General features: G+C 52.7%; 1 protein-coding gene across 1 annotated transcript in view; it reads left to right on the top strand.

The window, feature by feature from the left end:
- The first annotated feature begins 534 nt into the window (after nucleotides 1–534).
- The window catches only part of PPP6R3 (protein phosphatase 6 regulatory subunit 3), a 71,948-nt gene continuing 49,884 nt past the window's right edge, over nucleotides 535–22,598 (top strand). Inside the window, exons 1-7 of the mRNA XM_007944672.1 lie at nucleotides 535–761; nucleotides 5,148–5,334; nucleotides 8,670–8,807; nucleotides 11,766–11,831; nucleotides 13,853–13,965; nucleotides 18,881–18,994; nucleotides 21,030–21,159. Coding sequence (XP_007942863.1) covers nucleotides 535–761; nucleotides 5,148–5,334; nucleotides 8,670–8,807; nucleotides 11,766–11,831; nucleotides 13,853–13,965; nucleotides 18,881–18,994; nucleotides 21,030–21,159 — 975 coding nt within the window. The remainder of the gene's footprint in view (nucleotides 762–5,147; nucleotides 5,335–8,669; nucleotides 8,808–11,765; nucleotides 11,832–13,852; nucleotides 13,966–18,880; nucleotides 18,995–21,029; nucleotides 21,160–22,598) is intronic.

The raw sequence follows: 22,598 nt of genomic DNA, 5'->3' as shown, positions 1-22,598 counted from the left end.
TGAGAGGAATTGGTCTCTCTCATTTCTCAGGAGTTGGGTTCTGGAACTGGTGGAGGCTTGACTGTTTTAGGGCTCTCAGTCGTGCAGCTGGGAGGCCTTTGTGCTGGCTGCAGTGACGTTGACGAGTCCTCTGGTCTTCTGCCGGGCACAGGACTCATAGGCCTCGTTGTTTCCCATTTGTGGCTCAGGTTGCAGTTGAGGAAGACAGTAGTCTGAGGAACATGTCTTCCGTGCCTGACCGGAGCTTCCTCTCTCCTCCAGCATTAAGCCCAGCGGAGCATGATGGTGGGGTTGCTTTCTCAGGTCAGAAGTTTTACTTTAGAGCATTGTCAAGTCAGACCTTTTTTTTGCTATCAATAAGTCTTATCTTTTCTCCTGAGAAAGCAAAAAGTCCTACCAGTTTAGCTTATTACAGGGTATTTCGTCGATTCAGTGTGAGGGTTGTCCGTTAGACTGGCACTGCCCTGGAGTTTGATGGAAACGAAGGTGTGAGCTGACCTTTGACACGCCCCTCTGCCTTTTGTTTAGACCAGCATGTTTTGGAAGTTTGACCTCCACTCATCATCCCACATAGACACACTCCTAGAGAGAGAAGACGTGACTCTGAAGGAGCTGATGGATGAGGAAGACGTTTTGCAGGAGTGCAAAGCTCAGAACCGCAAACTTATCGAGTTTCTGTTAAAAGCAGAATGTCTGGAAGATTTAGTCTCATTCATTATAGAAGAACCACCTCAAGACATGGATGAAAAGATCAGATACAAGTAAGAAACTTCATCTTCCCTTCAGGGTGGGAGTGCGGTGGAGCAGGGCTAGCACGGCAGCACGCTTGTCGGTGCCCCAGTGCCGCTGTCCGCCATCCCAGAGTCGGGTGCCAGGACTGACAGGCATAGTGGAGACGCGGTCCAGTCACTAGGATGAGTCATGTGAAGCCACGACATTTTAAACAACAACAACAAAAAAGCAAGAGTCATTTAAAATCAGTCGGGAGGTGTCGGGGCGCGGGGCGGCAGCAGAGTGCTTTCTAACAGGGAGCTCCACGTCGTACATACAGGGAGCAGTGGTGAGGCCACCCCAGTGCAGCATGTCTCAGTCAGAGCGGGGGCCAGGAAGCACTTGGCTGGTACAGCAACCCTTTGTTGACTGCGAATAAGGGGTCAGGCTCTTGGTGGGCATTAGTGGAGTTAAATGTAAGTGGCTAACTGCGTGATGACTGCAGTGGGCATGTGTGCCCATCACTGGCGTCATCTGTTAGAGGCATGACAGCAGTGACTGGAGAGTCCTTCCTCACAGTTGCTCAGCGCGTCCTATCCAATCCTGGTTACAAAAAGCCATTAAGTGCGTTGAACGGCCTTGGTAATGGCATTAGGTGCATTTGGTGGCATGGGCAGTGCGGCTTTTTGCAGAGTCACCTTTGCCCCTTCTCCCTTCCCCACTTCTCAGACATCTTTTCATCTCTGAGGGAGATGTCAGGGCAGTGGTGCTTAGTAAAGCTTTCAAGTGGCTGGTGCGTATGTCTTCAGGGAGGTCATGTTCTCTGCCAGCCGTTAAAATTGACAGCTAGCATTCTGTGAAGTTTCAGCTTAGGGACCAGGACCCTAACAAAGAAGAAACAAATTGGGCAGCAGAAGTTCCCACAGGTGTTAGAGGGACTATGGCCTGCCTGGGATTGCCGCCCTGGCGCCTGGGTGAAGGCCTCCGGACAGGACTTGTCCTGTAGGAGGTGGTGTGCTGTAGGTGCCAGAGCTGGGCCCCTGAGCAGGCAGCCCTGTGGGGATGGCCTGGACGCTCCCTTATACTCTCTGAGAACTTGGCAAGTTCCTTCACCACGTTGGTCTGTTTCCTCAGTGGCGAGTGAGGCAACGTCTTTACCTGGCAGAGTCGGCACGTTTTACGTAAAGTGCTCAGGCTACAACCCAGCTCATTACCGTCAGGTTGACCTTGACTCATAGTGACCCCCATTAGGTTTCTAGGCTGTAAGTCTTTATGGAGGCAGACCACCCCATCTTTCTTCTGTAGAGTGGCTGGTGGGTTCGAACCACTGACCTTTTGGTACCAGTCAGATCCTTTAACCACTACCCCACCTCCCAAAAGAAGTAGTTTTCTTCTTGCTTCAACATAGCCCGGCATTTTCGTATGCTGCCTTTGAAGGTGCGTGAGCAGACAGACCTCATTGGACACACAGCCTCTGGCTGACTGCGTTGGGAAGGTGTGACTTGAGCGGACAGAGGTCTGGTGTGTCTCTGGCCTCGACAGCGTCACTGACATGCACGGTGTTAGCTTAAGAGATAGCACACACAGGTCCTTTCAGACAGAACCTGAGAGCTCTGCAGAGTTAGGGTCGGGGCCACCCGAGGAAGCTGAGATTGGCATCTGACAGCCTCGGGAATGACTGCTGTGTGTTGCGAACTTCCTGGTTAGACAATCGGGACACCTGTGGCTCGAACCCACTGCTCTTTTAACTGACTTCTCAGCAACCAAGGTAGTAGAGGGTGGCCATTTTAATCTCAATGGCAAGTGGCATCTTTCATTTTAAATAAGTTAATAGAACTTTTAAAAAGTTGGTCATTGATGCTACAGATCTAAAAACTAAGACTTGGAAATACTTTTAACCTGATGTGTGTCAGGGTGGGTGGTAGACCAGGCACCACGGGGTTGCTGGGGGCAATTCCTTGATGGACGCACATTTGTGAGGCCATGTGCAGCAGCCTGGCTGGGCCCTGGCATTGCAGCCTGGTGGGGGGGCTGCATGGGGGGAGCCTGCTGTCAGGGGGGTTTGCCAGAGGGATGCTGATAGTGAGGCGCATCAGGGAAGGGTCATCAAGCAGATGCCGCCTGCTCAGAGGTCAGGGAGTGAGGGAGGACACCATGTGGGTTCAGGGAAGGGGCACTGTAGGTGGAGGGGCCCTCAAGAGTAGGAGCCCTGGAGTGTAGGAGCTGCTGGAGGCCATGGGCAGCATGGGGAGTGGAGGGGGTGAGGTAGGGGTGGGGTGGGGAATGGAGGGTGAGGGTGGGGGGAGTATGGGGAATGGAGGGGGTGGGATGGGGGCAGCATGGGGAATGGGGGGCAGCATGGGGAATGGGCTGTGTGTTTGGAGCGGCAGGGGTGAAGGCCTGGTTGGAGTGTCTAGGACAAGTTGGAGGCGGAGCAGAGACAACTCCTTGAAATAGCTCTCTGTACAGGGAGCAGAGAGAGAAGGGGGTGGGGGGGTGTTTTCCGTGGATGAATGAAACGGCATGGTGTTAGCTGGTGCGAGTGCTGCTGGACGGAGGGACACAGCTGCTGACACAGCTGGTGACAAGGATGCCCGGCCGTCCTCTCCACATTCTGCATCAGAATGCCAGCACCACCGCCAGCGAGTGTTTGATTCACAGCCGGATGGAGAACTGCTGCCTTTGACTAACTGTTCATTTGCCAGCAATTTTCAGATGGGACCAGTTGAGGAATACCCTTTACTGTGAAAGAGTAGGATTTCTGCCATTTTATAGCAGAAAACAGAGAAACCAAAGCAGCTAGCGGGCGTGCCAGGCTTCCTCCCACGTTTTGCATGTATTCTCCCCCATGGGAGATAGGGCCATTGTCCTGACACTACAGGTGAGGCAGCGGAGGCTGACTGACTGAGGGGTTGAGGAACTTGCCCGAGCGCACAGCGTGTGCCACATTCTGCGCATCTGTGGCACACGTTGTATGGGTTTTTCTTTTACAGCCCACACAACCTCCACACACGTTAGTTTCCTGTGAGCACTAGGTACCGTATATGCCTGGGTGCATTATTGACGTGGGTGCGTCATACGCAGGAAAATACAGTACACGGTGGAGGCAGGTTTTGAACCCAGGTGTGGCTCAGTGGTTAATCGCTTGGCAGCTAACCCGGAGTGTGGAGGTTTGAACAGCAGCTGCTCCACAGGAGAAAGATGTGACAGTCTGCTTCTGTAAAGATGACCGTCTTGGAGACCCTATAGAGCGGTTCTCTGTCCGCTGGGGGCGCTGTGAGTCGACATCACTGGGTTTGGTTCTTCCTTGGTGTGGCTTCTGCTCCCGACCTCTGACCACTGTGCCACCCTGCTCCTGGGGGGATGGTGTGGCTGTGAGCTCACGTGCTCTGTGTGGGGCCCGTGACATTCATCGAGCCACACACCACAGGAGACAGCTGCTGGGCAGTGTGATCATCAGGCCGCCGGTGCCTATTCCTTTCTGTGCAGTCTCTTCCCTCCCCATGGAGGTTCCTTTTGGGACAGTCTTCTGCTGGCCAGCCTCCTGCCCTCACTCTAGACCCTCTTAGGTGCTGTGGCTTTCTGGGTGCTTGCCAGTTGCATTCTGAGCCAGGGCAGTCTCAACACGGGAGCCCTGGCATCGGAGCACCTGTGCTGTGCCGTGTAGGCGCCTACCCGCAGGCCTTGCCTCTCTGCTCACAGTTGCTTGTAGCTGTTCTGCCACCTCCCTGTCTCAGTCAGCACTGGTGCCTGCTGTTCCTGATGGCTAGTTGGGGTTCTGGACGCTGGCTGCTACTCTGGGGAGGAAAGGGAGAGTGGAAAAGGGCCCTGTGGGTCAGGTGGAGGCCCAGGGAGGCAGGCGTGAGGGCCACTCTCTCTGTGAAAGCCACAGCTTTCTGCCTCGGGAGTTCAGGCTGCGGTCTGCTCTCCCCTCAGCGTATTAAGAATATTTATTCTTTTAAAATGGAAAAGACACTGAACACTTACTTGGTAAGCCCCCCAAAACATGAGGTACCATTTGTAACCCATCTGAAAACAGAGTTGGCCACCTGGGTGTCCACAGGTGCTGGGTGCAGCGTAGTTTCCCAGGGAAGCTCAGTAATTGCCTGGTGGGTGCTGCACCCAGCAGCCCTGAGGGTGCCGTGTCCCGGCTCCCTCTCCTTCTTGCACTGCCTTCCCAGACGCTGCCCTGCAGCCTCCTGCGGCTCCTGAGGCCTGGTGCTCACCGGTTTCTTCCACTGGGGAAAGGGGCTCCCCTAAAGGCTTAGTTTAGGAGTCATGTTCTGTTCACTTGAGAAAATTCACTTCAGTCGGGACAGAGGGCACTGAACTGGGGTCCTGATTGCCAGAAGAGGGTTTGTAGTTGTCACAAGGTCTGTGCTGTAGTTTGTTGTAAAGCTGGCTTCGGTGACAACATGCATGTTCCGTTCTTCCAGGTACCCGAACATCTCGTGTGAGCTGCTCACCGCCGACGTCTCCCAGATGAACGACCGGCTGGGGGAGGACGAGGCCCTGCTCGTGAGGCTGTACAGCTTCCTCCTGAACGACTCGCCCTTGAACCCACTGCTCGCCAGTTTCTTCAGCAAGGTGCTAAGTATTCTCATCAGCCGGAAACCGGAACAGGTAAATACTGTTTTCCACGGGTAAGTGTTAGGGCCAGTCATCCCTGACGGTGGCCCAGAATCTGTCTCTGACTTTACTGCGTGCCTGGGCGCCATCAGAAAATAGGCGGCCGCAGGAACATCCTTGAGCGTACACCAGTGTAGCACCTGAGTGAAGTCAGTGCTGCCCCGGGCCATGTCCGCGTCCCTGGGCCTGGAGTCTGCACATCTCTCTCCGTCTCTCACTGTGTGTCGGCACACTTGGTTCTCTCTTTGGTGCTTGCCGTTCCTGATGGCTGGTTGGCTTCTGGACGGTGGCTGCTACTCCAGGGAGGAAAGGGACAGTGGAAAGGGGCCCCGTGGGTCATGAGTAGTCAGAAGCATGAGGGTGTCGGGAGCCTATTTGGTGACAGTAGCCTCTGGCACTCACAGGTTGGAAGTGTCAGTCGAGTCTCAGTGAGGCTTTGGTGTAGTAATAATTTTTATTCCTAATGACTGTAAATGAAACTTAAAAAGCTTTCCCATAAATGTAACTGATGATTGGTTCTGTAAATGGTGATCATTTGTATTTTGATTCTACTCAAAAATGTGGATGCTTCCCTCGGAGCACCTGAATGTGGACTGGCGCCCACAGGCACCTCTGCTTGTCGCTGTCCAGGGGTGCTGGGCCCGTCCCTTCCCGGTATCTCACAGGCGTGTAGTCACCACCTGTTTCTCCTCTGCTTTGGGCTTCACTCAGCTGTGCTTGGGGGTTAGTTGCCCTTGGTCGTCTGTTGTCCGTGTGCTGGGCCCAGAATGTGGCCGTGCCCCAGCAGCCACTGAGCGTTTGTCAGTGGTGCAAGTTCATGGACCACGCTGCAGACCAACGAAGCAAAAACTCTGGTGGGGGGTGGGTAGGACCAGCAGTCTGGGTTATTAACAAGCCTTCCAGACCACCGTGGTGCACGCTGTAGCTTGAGAACCGCCGGTCTTGTGGGCGTTGGTGTGCAGAAGGCTCTGCTTGGAGGGGTTTGTAATCCATTTGAGGGAGCAGGCACCAGGGGGCACCTGCAGCCTCAGGTGCTCGGTGCAAACTGCACCACCGTGCCAGAGCCGCGCAGGCAGAGCCGTGTTCAGTGGGTGAGGTGCTCCAGCCTGGCATGCCCAGCTTCCTGCCTGTTGGCACACAGGCTGAGGTGACCTGTCCTTCCTTGCTCCCAGCAGACGTGGAGGGTTTAGTACCATTTTAGGGCGGTATGTTCTGTCCTTGGAGCTCTGGTGGCATGGTGGTTAACATGCTCAGCTGCCAACCAGAAGGGCGATGCTTTGAACCCACCAGCCTCTCCGTGGGAGAAAGATGAGGCTGAGGCTGGCTGCTGCCATAAAGATGACAGCCACGGAAACCCTGGGGGTCGGTTCGGCTCTGTCCTGTGGGGCTGCTGTAAGCAGGAATTGACTGCACGGCAGTGGAGTGTTCTTCTCGGTTCCGTCCTGTGTCAAGGTGAAGTGGTGCGTGTTTTCTTTCAGAAAGGCTGTGGTTCTGTCATGCCCTCAACTGAACAGGATCTCCTTCCTAAAAGTCTACTGGAGGTAGGGTTTCTCTTTAGATGATCAAGCATCGCAATTCCTGTGAAGCACCATCTCCTGATCCTGTTTTCTGAGAGTCTGTGACGACCAGCCCGTCCTCAGCAGTGGTGGTCATCATTGTCGACACAGGCCTTAGGTCCATGCATTTCCTCCTCATTCTGTGTTGTGTGGACCCAAGGCTGTGGGACCCGGTGTTGAGTCTACATTCAGCTATAGAGCAAGAACCCTATGACAGCTCTCTGGGGTCTGACGGCTTATGTTGGCCCTCCAGACCAGACATTAGCTGTGGAACACGATGGCAGGTGCCAATTGAACTCTGAGGAAGGGGCCACCCTGCTGCTGTTGTATTTCTCAGTCCAGGACTCAGGGCAACTTGCTCTCTTAGGGTCAGGGAATGAATGGTCTGTCCTTTGAGAATTTCCTGTGTCAGTGAGGATTTCCAGCTACACGGTGTGGAAGGGTGTGTGCAGCACAGGTAACAAGGATATCCCGACTCATAGCTTAATCGGTGCGCATGCGTGTCGGCCCGCAAAGAAGAGGAAGCTTGTTGTAGGGATCGTTACCGCTGATGATTCAGCACCTCAGACTCCGACACTCACCAGGCAGGTGCTTTCTGTCAGCTGGGCTCCACGCCCGCTTTCGTGGCCAGCGTGTGATTGTGGTCAGGTGTGGCTTTTTCTTCCCGCTTTCTCTGCTGTCCTTTCTAAAGGAACGTGTGTTGCTTGTGATGGATTCATTGTGTGTGACGTGTTGAAGGCTATGCTGTGTGTTTAGCCTGACTGCCTAGATAAGCCATCTGGGAGGGTCAGTCCTCTCTGTGTAAGCAGTACTGCTTGGGTTTCCTTGTGTGGAATGGGGGAGGATCCTGGCGTTTGCGTTCTTCTCAGATGAGCAGCTCCTTGGTAGCTCTTTGAACCTGGTCGAGTCTCACTTTCCTCACCTGGGCATTAAGCCGCTCAGCTCCGCCTGCAGGTGGTTGAGACTTCAGTTGCCACCTGGCTGCTCCTGGGACTTGAGGGGTGCAGCTTCCACGCTGGCCGTCCTGCTTCCTGGGAGTTGGGCTGGGGTTTGAGTAGACAGCACTAGTGCACGGATAGAAAGCAAGGGATCCAGGATGGAAATGAGGGGGCCCGCTAGGGCGCAGGACGGCATGGCCCTCTCTTCTCCAGTGCAGAGCAGTCCTGGAGACAGACTTTAGAACGGAAGCTACCACTTCAGACACCCTCCCTGCGCCTGTCAGCCTGTCCCCTGTCCACCTCCTTATGGGAATCTAATCGAGGGAACTCCCAGCGTAAACCCCCAGCGTGATGTTTGTGTAGCAGGCGAGTTAGCGACTTCATATGAAGTAGAAATCTTAATGTTTGGAATGTTTTTTTTTTTTTCTTTTACTTGGTAGAATATAATTAAGATTTGTAAAACATCTGCATTATGGTTTGAAGTTTAACGGACTTGTCTTATGTCTCTAAGTCGTTAGCTCATGTATTCTCTTGCTCTTTCTAAGGCGTATTAAAGTTTTGAGAATTAATAGCGGAAGTGAATAGAATGAGAGGTTACTGGGGTCCGTTCCTGTCGAGGGGGTGTGATGATTTGGGGAATTGTTTCTCCCAAGAGGGTGCTTGACCATGGAGACTGTTAGCTACGCTTTCCAATTTCCCATTTTCCTCCTAATTCAGAATTTGCCACTGTTGGGGTTTGGGAGTGGGGAGGTGTAGAGGTATCAGGGTTTACAGCATTGGGAAGTTGATGGCTCCCAGGTTGCAGGTCTTTCCATTTCTTGGCTGTTCTCCCTAGATCGTGGATTTCTTGAAGAAGAAGCGTGACTTTGTCGACCTTCTCTTGAAGCACATAGGAACCTCTGCCATCATGGACTTACTGCTCAGGCTGCTCACCTGCATTGAGCCTCCACAGCCCAGGCAAGAGGTGTTGAATGTGAGTAGCTGACGGCCTGTCGCTCAGGGCCCAGGTGGGGGCCTGTGCAGACCCGACTGCAGGCGCCGGGCGGACGCCGTGCATAGGGGCGGCGTGGGGGTCTGGGGACAGGGACGGGCTGGAGAAGGAAGGTTGTTGCGAGGGAGGAAGAGAAGGTGGTGTCGCAGGCCCAGGATTTGAGTGTGTGCCTTCCCCAGGCGTGGGCTGTGTGGCGTCCGTGCTCGTCCGCTGTGGCTGCTTTGTTCCTTGTGGGGCTGGGATGGCTTGGGGGCTTCTCATAAAGCTGGCTCTGTGGTAGGAGCCCACATCAGAAGGTGAGGGGCTCTGAGTCTCTTCAGGATGCACATGCGGGATGCTGCTTCTCGCCAGACATTAAACTAGGGGAGGGGCTCTTTCCAGGGGGTCGGCTTCAGATGGCACCCCTTCTCCCAGCTGCTTAGGGGCAGGGCTTGGAAGGCAGATGGAGCTTCCTTCTACAGCAGCACTTGCTTTATGACTTAGAGAGGCGGTCCTTCCCCGCTGTCACGGGCAGGATGTGGGCACGTGAGAGGCAGGTGGGAGTGCCCTGTGGATGGGGTGCCCTGCAGGCTCTTGGCTCCTCCTTCTCACCCTGCCTCTGTCTCTTCCTTGCGCCCCTTTTCCGTTCAGTGTCTTCTAGAGCCATTGCCAGTCCGTTCCGTCTTTAGTGCTCAGCCTAGAACCTTAGAATGAGCTGAGTTCTGTTGACAATGCTCATTTTAAGTAAAGCCCTGAAGGACCAGGTGGTAGAGAGGCAGGGGTGTTCCACTGGGTGGGAGGTACGCCAGGGCATGCGTCTCTGAGTGGGAGCGTTGGAAGGGGTGACCCAGACCAAAGAGGTTTGCCTGAGAACTGCGGTCCCTGTGAGTGAGGGCAGGGGTAGCCTGTGGGGAGGGGCCTTAAATGGGACGGCCAATCCCATCAAGTGGGTCTTTGCTGACAAGGGCCTTTCCTCAGAAGAGACTGCGGATTCTAGGGAGGGCTGCTGGGATGAGGGGGAGGGACATCTTTACACCTGGATTCTCACCACGACATTGTTGTCTCTTGGGAAATGGGTGTCTGCTGGAGGCTGGAGGTTGCTTATGTCTTTGGTCACTTCTGGGTTGAGTTTCAGGGCACATTTCCCAAAAGACATGTACTCCTGGGGGGACATTGTGAGGTTAGTCTGTGTTGGGTGCTGTCAAGTGGGCTTTGGCTCATAATGACCCCACGTACAACAGAAGGAAACACTGCGCTGTCCTGCACCGTCCTTAGAAGACTGGCTGCACCTGAGCCCATCCTGTAGCCACCGTGACAGTCCGTCTCCTTGAGGGTCTTCCCCTTTTTCACTGACTCTCCACCTTACCAGGCATGCCACCCTTCTCCAGGAAATGGTTCCTCTTACAACACAACCAAACTTAGGTCAGATGAAGTCTGGCCATTCTCGCTTCCAAGGAGCATTCCGACTGCACTTCGAGGACAGATTTGTTTTTCATTATCAACACTATAATAAGGCATCAACTCTTCTTCAGTCTTTCTTTTTCGTTGTCCAGATTTCACATGCACATGAGGTGATTGAAAGTACCATGGCCTGGGTTAGGCGCACCTTAGTCCTCAAAGGGACATCTTTTCTCTTTAGCACTTTAAAGAGGTCTTTTGCAGCAGGTTTGCCGGTGCGATACGTTGTCTGATTTCCTGACGATACCATCTATCAAGAAGTCAGGGTTTGTTAGTGATCCATGAACTCCAGCCTTGCCCCTGGTGGATTCAGTGGAAGCGGCATTTCACCAGCCCCGGGTGACGGGTGTGCTCAGCATGCTTTAAAAGGCAGCGAGGGGCTCTGCTTTGCGAGGCCCCCTGACAGCTGCATTTGGTCCTACCTTTCATTGCTGTGTCCCCTGAGAGATGGAGACGTGTGTCAGGGTTTCTCTCCACCCCTCCCACCTCCATGCATCTCCTTTAGCTTTTGGGGCCTTCCGTGCCCCTCGCAGGTAGTGAGCCACCTGGTTTGCTGTGGCGCGTCAGCTCCTCGGGAAGTTAACATTAAGCCTGTGGTCCGCCCAGTGTCGATTCCAGGAGGACTGGGCTCAGGTGGAGCCCTCTGCTTGTCTCTTTGCCTTGGGGTCCTTTTACTTCCAGTAGCACGTTTCCTTGAAACGATTCCTCCCGAGAGCTGTTACACTGTGGGGAATTGCAGTCAGTGTCATGAGACAAAATGTGTATGAACTGCTTATGGAAAACGAATTCGCTTTGTCAGTTTTCACTGAAATCACAGTAAAAATTCAAACAAGCAAACGATTCCTCCCGTTTTTCTCCCTTTACTCACTTGAAGTTCAGTAATTCCCCAAGACCATCACCTGAAAATGTTACTGTTTTATTCCTCAAAGCCAACAATGCCCACAGAGCAGGAGTGCGTTCAGAGCCATGGCAGGACGCAGTGAGCTCTGCTTCGCTCCCTCTCCTCCCGCCCCCATGTTTTCGGTGGTGGTTTCGGTGCTTTCAGTTTGGGAGTTGAAAAGCGACTGGGTGTTGGTTGCGTGTTTTCCTTAACCCAGCAGCTTGAAGCTAGGTATTGCTTTTCTGTTATCTCTCAAGTTCAGGATGTAAGTTCTCTTGTAGGAAATTGATAAGTTCTACCCTTTCATATCACCCCCCGCCCCAACCAAGATAGAGACCCTTTTCTTGCTGAGTTTGAGTGTTAGCCCAGGATTGAGAAGCTGCCTGTAGACTTAGGATGGTGGGCTTGGTCATTGGGGAGTGGTAGGTACTGCTGCCTGCGGTTAGAATCCTGCAATCAGTGGCTTTCTCCTGGGGGGACTTGGAACGTTACGTGGTGTCCACGGTGCAGAGAACCCTGTGGCATTCCACTAGACAGTGGTGGGTGTCTCCTGGCCTGTGTGTCTCCCTGGGCCTCACGGCAGGCTGCTCGCTGCTTGACCCCTGGTTCTGTGTGTCTTTCAGTGGCTGCACGAGGAGAACATCATCCCGAGACTGGTGGAGATAGTTCACCCAGCACAGGAGGAAGATGTAAGTCAGCGGCTCGCGGGTGCCTGGGGCCTGCTGTGGGCGTGGCACGCAGCGCGGGTCGGGCTGCGAAGCTTGTCATGGCGGATGGGGAGAACAGCGGGACTGTGGCAGTCCTGAAGTTGACAGCTGTCTAACACTTACAGGTTTACAAATGGGACAGTTTGCTAATATCCAGAAAATTTCCAGAAATATGGGACAGCTGGCCCTGCTCTAAGACTGCCTCCTTTCTAGAGCTGGCATTTTGTGCGGGCCCTCCTAGGCCTTGTCACAGTGTCTCCCATCAGCGCTTGTTTCTCTCGTGCCCGTCTTCAGCCCCCACAGCATGGCTCCTCCTGGCAGCTGTTGTGTTTGTTTTGGTTGGAGCTCTCCTGGCCCCAGAGTGGGTGCCTGCTCCCTAGGTCCAGTGCCAGGCTCTGACCTCCAGCCTCCGTCCTGGGTGCCGTGATGAGCAGCCTGTCGGGAGAAGTGAGCTTGGTTTGGGGTTTGCAGGTTGAGTGTGTGCTCAGGGCATGCCTGGCGGGCACCTTTGCCGGCAGGGGCGTATGTCTGCACAGAGCAGGCAGGCCCGGGGCCGCTCTGCTGCTGCCGTTTCCACCTTCAGTAGCAGGCGAAGCTGGATGAAATGATCAGAGTCAACCGTTGTTCCCTGCAGACGGCACAGTCCAGACCCTGACCTACGAAGCCACTGGTTTGAGAGAGAGGCAGGCTGTGATGGGCACAGGTCCTCGTTGTACGTCTCTGGGATGCAGGTCAAATTGGAGAGAGGCTGAGCAGAGTGGAGGAGACGAGCAAAGCAGGAAGGGAACATCGGGATACGCTTGCTCACAAAAGGGAGCGTCCACTCTGGACCACTCAAAACCTTTTCATACCTGGGGGTCATCTAAAACAGCCTTTCCAAAAAAAAAAGAAACCTGACTGTTAAAGTGACTGATTCCTGCTCTTCCCCCAGAGAGTGTGCCATGTGCTACCTGGTGACCGTGGTGACTGTTGCCACACTGAGTTTAGCTTCAGGGAGCTGTGACTGATCTCTCGAGGGATGCTACTGTCAGAGAAGCCCTGCTTAGAAGGGGCCTGCTGTGCAGTAGGGGTAGTCAGGCCTGCCCCTGTGGGCGAGGCCAGTCGTGATGGCCCAGGGAGTGGGGTACTTCCAGGCCCCGTGGCCATGTGTGGCTGGCCAGCCGTGGAGGGAGTGATAGGAGCGGGACGTGCAACAGGGAGGAAGCCAGGATCCAGGCTGCTCTGCACATTGTTGAGCAGAAGAGCTTGCCAGCTCAGCAGGACGCTGTACCTGTCTGCAGGGCCCCAGAGGACCAATGAAAGACAGCGCTCACTGCTTCCTGCTTGGCTCACAAACTCGCTGTGGCTTTTCGACAGTCCTGTTGATACTGCTGCTGTTTGCTATTGAGTGACAAGAAGCATGTCAAGACTGTGCGGCCGGTTTGTATTGCTAAGGAGCTGTGAGGCTCTTGGTTACGAGCAGTGGGTTCTGGGGTACTGGCGTGTGTTGTCGTCTCCGGTGCAATGTCATTGTTCTGCGTGCTCCAGGAACACAGGCTCAGTCTCCCAGGCCACAGGGGCAAGTGCAGATTTTAAGTGCTTTGCTGTGATTGTACAGCTTGTACCTATTGCTGTATTCCAGAACATTCTATCTGCCTTTTTTTTTTTTTCTTTTTTTTTTTTAAATATCAAGTATGTACATCTTTGTATACTGATAAAAGTATACAATTTTGGGGTATGTTTTCTCGAAGTATCAACTAGGAAAAATTTCCTTGTCAGAATTTCCTTGGATCTCCCCGCACAGAGTGGCATGGTGAGCACCGTTGTTTAGTAAAGACCATTGGTCTGATGAGGTGGGATACTTAGACTTTATGTGCTTTTTCCTTTGGGGCTTGACTTCCAACTCCCTGACGCTTACAGCCAGTGGTGATTTGTGGTTTTAATACGCCATTTCTTTCCCTGTGTTCTCCGATAAATTTAACTTCTCATGTGTTTCATAGCTACCTTCTTCTTTTTCCCTCTAGCGGCACTCAAACGCTTCCCAGTCACTTTGTGAAATCGTTCGTCTGAGCAGAGACCAGATGTTACAAATTCAGAACAGTACAGAGCCAGACCCCCTGCTCGCCACTCTAGAGAAGTATGTTGCAACCTGTTCTTGTTCTTTTCCTTGCATTTTTATCTGATGTGCTGATGTTGAGTGGTCAGTCAGTGTTTCCGTGGTTTGGAGTCACATCTCTGGAAAACAGCCATGACTGGAGCGGAAGGTACGGAGACCTGCTTTTCTAAACCGGCAGCTTGTGATGCGGTAGGAACTGCAGGGTCAGACGGGGACGTGACATCTGTGTGTGGACCGTGACTCCAGAGCCTTCTGAGATGCAGTAGTCACTGCCTCCAGAGGGCGTCGGCTGGACGACGGTCTGGAGCATGCGCCAGCCTGACCTGTTTACAGGCAGCAGTTGTGTCGGGAGCTCTTCTGGGCTTCAGACACCTTCGCTGCTGACGAGGGGCGAGCTGGGCGCACCTGCTTTGAAGGGTTCCATGTCTTTGTGCTGCCTCTGCCCTTCTCCTCAGTCCTCATCAACAGGGACCTCACATTGAGTTGGAGGACAGCTTGGAGGCCGGGTGCTTTGGAAGTTTGTGAATGGCCAACCTGTGCATGTTAGTTTTTTAGATTCGCACATTTTCAGAAAGAGTGTTTGCCTTCACGCGTGGGCATCCTTCTGCTTCACTGTAAGGTGAGGTACTCGTTTGACCTAAGTTATGAATTCAATCGTGTCTCTTAAAAATACCATACTTTTTCCATATAACACACCCACACAGTGCATAGGAAATCAGCAGGGGAGGGGTTGTGTGGTTTGCCAGAAACAGCAGATATGCACCTTCAGTGTGTGAAAATACGGTATGTGCGGTAAACCCATACCCCCGGGGCTATGGTTTTAGCCACATTCCCTGTGGGATGGTTGTCTTTGTTAGTTAATGAGATGGGGTACTGTGGGGTGCATCTCAGGCGGTCTCTTAAGATTAATAAAAGATATGCACCCCAAGCTAGCGCACAGAGGGGGAGGAGAGATGCCAGGCCACGTGAGGGTCATCCAGGAGCAGAAGGGCCTTCCTCCGGAGCCGGCAGAGAGAGAAGGCTGGAGCCAGCACCCTGCATTCAGACTCCCAGCCTCCTGGACTCTGAGAGAACACATTCTGCTTGTTAAAGGCTGCACGCGTGGTGTTTCTGTTACGGCAGCACCGGAGAGCTAAGGCATCCTGTCTCCAGCTGAAGGTTTTCGTGAAGGAGCAAGTCGGGCAGTCCCGGCTTCAGTTAACGATCGGACTGGCTTCGTGCAGTCAGCATAGTTAATCTGAACGGCAGGCTTGCCGCACTTTGTTGGCTGGCGGTGGCATACACTTGCCTTGTGAGGTAGTGACTCCTGCAGACCTCGTTTCCCTCCTGTATGCGGAGGCTGTTTTCTGTCTTCTGGCTTGACTCCTGGGAAAGCCCTCTTATTGAAGACCGTTGGTGTGTGTGATTCCATGGCATGTAGGAGCCGGGCAGGGCACAGATGGACAGGGGCCAGCTTGTGGGCTCTGTCCTCTGAGAAGTTGGGTCCCCCTGGCATGTAATGGGAAGGGGTGGAGGTCATGGAGGTGGTGGCATTGAGTGGTAAGCAGCTGCTGACTACAGGTCATTGTTTCTGCCCTGTTTTGCTGTTCCTGACCTGTGACACGCGCATGCTTACACGCTGGGCCGCTCCTCGTTAAGATACTAATAGCTGCCTGTTAGAGGCCAAAGCGTTGAAAACTGCCGTTTGAGTAGGTTACAAGGTGCCTCGTGTCATCAGTCCCCGTGGTTCCCTGTAGCGCCATCCGCAGGCACGTCGTGAAGCCATGCAGTGTGAGTTTACATGTTCTAGCAGCCACGTAACATGTTTTAAAAAGCTGACACTGAGTTAAATGTTTCATCCAATACATCCAAAATAATATCTTTATAAAAAATCACCCCCCCACTCCATCCCACCCCTGTCTTAGAAATGCAGTGTGTGTTTACAGCTGGGACACCTCAGTTAGACAGCTTCATTTCAAGTGCTGGATAGCCATGTGTGGTGACTGGCCCCTGCCCAGGGCAGCGTGACTGTCAGATCTCTCAGTGGTTGGCCCAGAGGTCATCAGCACCTCTACAGTCCCCTGTCCGTGCAGGCCCCCCCCCATCCACACAGCCCCCCATCCACAGCCTCCAGTTGGCCCAGAGGTCATCAGCACCTCTGCAGTCAGTCCCCTCCATGCAGCCCCACTCTGTCCACACAGCCCCCCCATCTGCAGCTTTACTTGAACTGGATCTCTAGTTGAGCCCGGCTTTGTGCTGGCTGTGATGTTCCCAGCAGAATCTATGTGTAGTCCTGACTCGGAGCCACAGTGTCTGGAATGAAGAGTCTTGTGCCCCACACTCCTACTGTTATGTGCTCCTTGGTGTCAATGTCTTCCAACATGTGGACCTGGTGGGTCAGTGGCCCTGTGATGTCACTGAATACAATCTTCTTTCACTTAGCAGTGGGGAGACTCGATCCACGGTCATGTTCCCCACACACTGAGACTGAGACCATCACATCACAGTGGTTCTTTTAGTATCTGGTTCCTGAGAACATGCACAGTGATGAAACGTGGCTGTGAGCTTAAGCCAGCTCTGTTAATCATAAGAGCATCTGCGTGCATTTGGAAAGTATATTATTGTGTAACCATAGAGTATACAGTATCTGTGAGAAATAAGTTAACGTTTAGTTATAATGAACTGTTACACGTGATAGTACTGTCCCACATCACTGAGATGACCTAATGGCAGTACGTACACAGCTAATTTCTCGACACCTTATGTAGCACCACATCACCGAGATGTGGGAAGGTTACTGGGACTTCTGAGAAAGTGGCCATGAGTGGTGGCTGATGAATGGTGGCTCGGGAGGGAGTCTGGCTTGAGTGCTTTCAGGGAAGTGTCTCTGAAGAAAGTTTTACTTCACGTGTCCATCACTTGTTTGAAACAGTAGTGTTAGGGTGTCCTGGGCAGCCCCTAGCTCTTGATGCTGATGAGCTTAGGATGAGCTGGGGTGCCCCCAGCTGAGCCGGCTCACGGACAGGGCGGCCCACACGACAACAGGGCAGGGCAGAGGCGGCCCACACGACAACAGAGCGCAGGGCAGAGGCGGCCCACACGACAACAGAGCGCAGGGCAGAGGCGGCCCACACGACAACAGGGCAGGACAGAGGCGGCCCACACGACAGCAGAGGCGGTCCACACGACACACCGCTGTCCGGTGGTCGGGCACGCGCAGTGGATGGTGTCACGCACACAGCAGCTGGCACAGTGTGGTACTGATGCTCACTGAGAATGCCATGGTTTACGTGGTAACGTATGTGTTTTCTCTCGCGGGTAAGTGCCTGCTATTTCAGAACTGACGGGATGCCTTTTATCCTGTTGGATGAGCTCAGAACGTCAGTTTTTATTTCTTCTGTACTTGGTGACGTGTCAGCAAGACTCATGATACCGCACCGCTGTTGTGGTGTTGTATCTTGTCCATCCGCTGTTTGCTGGTTGTCATGTCGCTCTTGTCCATCGGTATAGTGTGTTCGGGATGCGGCAGACATCCGCTCTGGTGTGGCTGTGGGATGGCTGGGGCCTCTTTGTTGGCCAGTCCCTGCAGGCATCAGTAGTCCTTTGATAAGTGAGCGCTGGGATTGAATGTGGGGAATGTGTGCGTCTCTGGGTGGCTGCTGGGTCAGCTCCACTCCCCCTGTGATGGGCTTGCTGTGGGAAGTGATAATCTGTCTCCCACAGTCTGTTTGCAGGGCATGATTCTAGTGCTGTTCCTTGCTCTGTCGACTGCTGAGTGTTGAATGACTATGGGACTGTTATGGCTCGAGGCCTTGTAGGCAGTTCTGTGCTGGTGGCGGTTTACTTGGAAGCTGCTTCACAGTGAGGCCTCTCTGAAGTTAGCAGGGTGCTGGTTTTATTGCTGCCCTTCCTCATGAGGTGGTCACATATTCTGATGCAAGCAGGCGCAACTTTTTGGGGATGACTGGCCTCTGCCCTGGGGACCAAGGACAGTCCAGCTGAATGGCACATGATAAGGGAGGCTTGTGGTTTCCAAAAGTCCCCGAGATCCTGAGAAACCGGTTGCTCATGGTAACGTCCACCTTGGTATACAGGTTCTCCTGTTTCATGTGAATTGTGGTCCTTCTGTATACGTAAGGTAGGGATGTGCTGTGACTAGCTGTGGAGAATGCTTTGTACGCATGCCATTGCTGCCACATGGTTTTGATTTACTGAGGTTTAATTGTAGAATGAAATGCAATAGTCGATGCTCTGTCTCCACTGACGGTCAGGTCAGATCTCTGCTCATTACACAGTGACACCTACATGGGGAAATATCAGTAGCTTATGATTAGTCTTTTTGAAAACGTTTCCTCCTTTTGCGTGGGTGGAAGCTTCTAAGTGTTCTTACTCTCCCCAATTACTAACCCTCCACACCAGCCTAAGTGGGAGGTAGCTTTGAGTCTTGAAATATTTCTTGGCTCTGAGCAAGATTGGCAGTGAAGGCAGGGCCCAGGTTATTTTAATGAGGGGCATGGGTGAGAGAGAGAGAGAGAGAGAGTGAGTACATATATACGTATGCATGGAGCTCTGGTGGTACAGTGGTGAGAGCATTTGGCTGTTAACCAAAAGGTCAGTGGTTGGAACCACCTGGCACTCCATGGAAGAAAGATGTGGTGGTCTGCTTCCATAGAGACTGGCAGCCTTGGAAACCCTGTAGGGCAGGTCTACTCTGGGGGTGCTTTGGGTCAGAAGCCACTCACCACAGTGGGTATGTACAGATGAGAATTATGTAAGCAGAGTCACGTGCCTGCTTTCATGAATGTCTTAGAAATGAGATATTGTTACATAAAACGGATGTGCCTGGGTGGGGGTTAACGTGTGTAGAACACTGTCTTCTACCAGGACCTTTGTCTCTGAAGTTGTTAATGTGAAATGATGTTGCAACTGGGACTTGACTGTTGATCCGTTTCCCTAGGCAAGAAATCATAGAGCAGCTGCTGTCAAACGTTTTCCACAAGGAGAGGAACGAGTCTGCCATCGTCAGTGCCATCCAGATCCTGCTGACATTGCTGGAGACCCGACGGCCAACGTAAGCCCGCCTCCCTCTGACCAGAGGTGCCATTGTGGTAGCTTCTGGATCTTCTGAACCTGCCCTTGAGTTTCAGGGCTGAAGAGTTCTCTCCTTGTATAAACTCTGACTTAGTCTTACATGCTTGTGAGACAGGGGCTGTGTTAGAACACCCAGTTTGGGGCACGTCCCCCTGTTACTCGGTGGTCGCATTTGTGCTCTTCGTTGGTGGGTTTCCCTGGCAGTTACGGAAGTGCTGCTTTCAGAAACAGACGTGGCTGGGGACTCGGGCACAAGAAGAGCTGTCTCTTGCTCACGAAAGTGGGAAATGGTGTTCCTGGGCGGCAGGTGGTGCTCCTCTGGGGGTTGTTCAGGGTCTGGGCCCTTTCCCCCTGCCTTCTCTGACAGACACTGACTTGGGTCGCCAGGTAGTTTTTCTGGCTTCGCATGTGCGGGCACTGCGGTTCGTGAGGCCGTTTTCACGTGGCCAGGCAATCTGTACTGTTTCAGAATCTGACACAGAGAACCAGCCACTTAATGTGTGTCATGTCACTCTGTACAGTTCCCGTCCAGTGCTAATTTACTGATGAACTTAGTCAGGGCTTTATAACTGTCCCTTGGAGCATGTAGACTTGAGGCGGTGTGTATATGTAGGCATCCAGGACTGTGTGGATTTATCGGTTAGAAGTGGGGTCTTCCCCCACTCTTCAGTCCATCCAGGTAGCAAGGACCTGATGGAGAGAATGGAAGAGATCTGCTCTTGACAGAATAGGAATGTTGGCCGTCCAGGGTCCCTGGATTTACTTTTAATCATGTCATTTTGATTCTACAAAATGGCAGACCCAGCCTCACCAGCCTCTGCTTGGCAGGTCCCCAACCTCTGCTCCAAGCTTGCATGATCTTTGGGCAGTGATGGACGGGCAGTGTGTGGCAGCCGCCTTCCAGGGTGTTGTGATTTGTGGATTGTGCCTTTGGGTTCCCTGGGAGATCATATTTTCAGGAGTGTGAGCAGTCATTGGGTGACTGCCCTGATCACAGGGGGACCCCGTTCCACACTCCGGACGGGAGGGTACTTGCACCGTCTCTTGCAACAGTTTTAAACCACAGTGAGTGGTGCCGAGGGTGCTGTGGACTAGTCTGATTTCAGAAGCAAGCGGGAGAGGGGAAAGCAGCGTCGCACGCTTGGAACAGCAGACAGCGAGAGAGCCCAGGTGGCGTTTCTGGGGCCCTTAAATCCCTTTGTGGTGAAACCTCAGCAGAGTAAGACTCGAGAAGTTGGAAACTGATGAAGGCAAAACAGCAGCAGCCCAGGGTCATTCATGGTGAAAGATGACATGCTCCCCCATGCGTCGGAGACGGCAGGCTGTTCCCCACCACCACTCCTGTCTGGTCTCAGGCTGGAGGCCCCATCTGGGGACATAAGGCAGGGGAGAAAGACAAGGTGTGCAGACTGGAAGGGAGGACATGCAGCCACTGTGCCCTTCTTACTATCACCCCTTGAGATTTGGAAGTCCCATGACTCCTGTGTGGGGTGGGTTGTAAGGAGCATCGGCAGAGCTTTGTAAGAAGAGTAACTGGAGCCTTATAAATAGGAAACAACACTGTTTTACTCAGTAAAGCTGTGGGAGCAAGTATTGGCCTGTTCATTATTACACTATTAACATCCCCAACTGGCAGGCAGTAAGATGGGCCTTACAATTCTGGGGTCAGGTCTCCTTCTGCTTGACACATGTTCTGGGCAGTTAGGGACTTGCTGTTAATGTAATAGTTAGAAGGACTTAGGAGGCCTGGGAGAGTGGGAAGAAATCACGCATCATTTCTCACCTGACAGTGTCAGCCTTTGAATTTCAGGTCATGTGGCTGGTGGAGGTTTTATTAAACCTCTTCTGGTTGATTACAGCCTCTTTGTACCCCTCCTCCTCGCAGACGGAAGTGTGTACGTAGTCAGTACGTACGTACCTAATTACTGTGTTTGTATCTGCACGGCTGATGTGGGGCGTCCTGCATGATGCACTCTGGGATCATAACCAGTAAACTTCATTTGCTTTGTTTCAAGATTCGAAGGCCACATAGAGATCTGCCCACCAGGCATGAGTCATTCAGCTTGTTTGGTCAGCAAGAGCGTTCTAGAAGCCATCAGAGGAAGACTTGGATCGTTTCATGAACTCCTGCTTGAGCCACCCAAGGTAGGAGTGCTGTCTTCAGCATGTACGGCCTGCCTCATCCCGTGGAAACAATTGTTGAATAGTCTGTGGCTCTTGGGAGTGACCGAACCAGTTGTGCCCACTGTGCAGACGGCCACGGCTTGTTTGGCTCACTTGATCCTGCCCAGTACTCAAGTTTGTCGAGTTTGTTTGCCTCTTTTCTCTGTATATGTTTTGCCTAAATTGATGAATGGGAGCTTCGGTGGCATAGTGCCTAAGGCATGTGACTGCTAACCAGAAGGCTTGTAGTTCAAACCCACCAGCCACTTCCGGAAGGAGGGTTGGGGGCAATCTACTTCTGTAGTGATATCACCTGGGAAACCTGAGGAGAGGTCGCTATGAGTCTGATCCAACTCCACGGCAGTGAATTTTTGAGTTAAATTGATGAACAGGGTAGAATTGAAATCAAGCAGAACCGTTACCTGCTTGGGAAGCTGAGCTGCTCGGCCTTTCCTTCTGTAGCCTCTTGGGTCACCTGTTTGTCAGTAAAGAGACTGCCTCCTTCCCTGCCATATTCTTTTCCCGTCTTTGAGGTCACGTTGCTTTCAGAAACTGATCTTTGAAGTCAAGTTTTCGTATTCAGAGTAGAAGCACTGTAACGGTCTGTTGGGTAGGTGCCTTGCTTCAGGAAGAGAGGGTTGATGCTGTGGGGTACAGCATGGGGAGGCTGTGACTTGGGGGGTTTGGTTTTGGTAGCAGAAAGTTTAGTTAGGTTAAGAGGCACTTCCTTTGGAACCCGTAGGGTGGAAAACCCAGTTGGGTGAGGGTTCTGCTCCCGCCTTCACTTCTTACACTTTCTGCTCTGTGTCCTTGGACCCAGGGTGCTGACCACTGTGCACAGACCTCTTTGGCTGTCTACTGGATGAGGTCGTGGGAATTTACGACACTGGCTTTTCTCATCTAGATTGTAGGTGTTTTTGTTTAAACCTTTTTTTGGGGGGAATGACACAGAATCACTTGAAAATACCCATAACCCGGTCCCACTCAGTTTCCAGGTTGTCTTTTAACCCTTTTGTGGCCCATGGGACGTATCTCATCCACCAGTACTTTCAGCCTGTCAGGTTTCTTGGGAAGCTCCTATCCCAGGTGTAGTATGTGCTGCTGTTTGGTAGGGTCCTGTATAACTGCATGAGTCTGAAGAAATGGGCCTCACCCCCCCAATCTACCATCAGAGTCCAATGGGAGACATGGGTCCCACGTAGTGGTCTTAGAATTCATACTATCTCAAAAACCAGTTTTCCCTCTTTAATTTCAGCATGCCTTGCATTACTGGAAACACATGGTTGTTGTTGTTGTTATATGCTTTCGAGTCGGATCTGACTCATAGCGACCCCTCTTTGGGTTTCTGAGGCAGTATCACTATGGAAGTAGATTGCCCAGCCTTCCTTCCGGGGAGTGGCTGGTGGGTTTGAACTGCCAGC

This window comes from Orycteropus afer, unplaced genomic scaffold (genome assembly GCF_000298275.1).
Source record: "Orycteropus afer afer isolate SDZICR_OR568_19922 unplaced genomic scaffold, OryAfe1.0 scaffold00130, whole genome shotgun sequence".
In the NCBI taxonomy this organism is placed as follows: domain Eukaryota; kingdom Metazoa; phylum Chordata; class Mammalia; order Tubulidentata; family Orycteropodidae; genus Orycteropus; species Orycteropus afer.
This window is presented reverse-complemented; position numbering and strand designations above follow the sequence as displayed.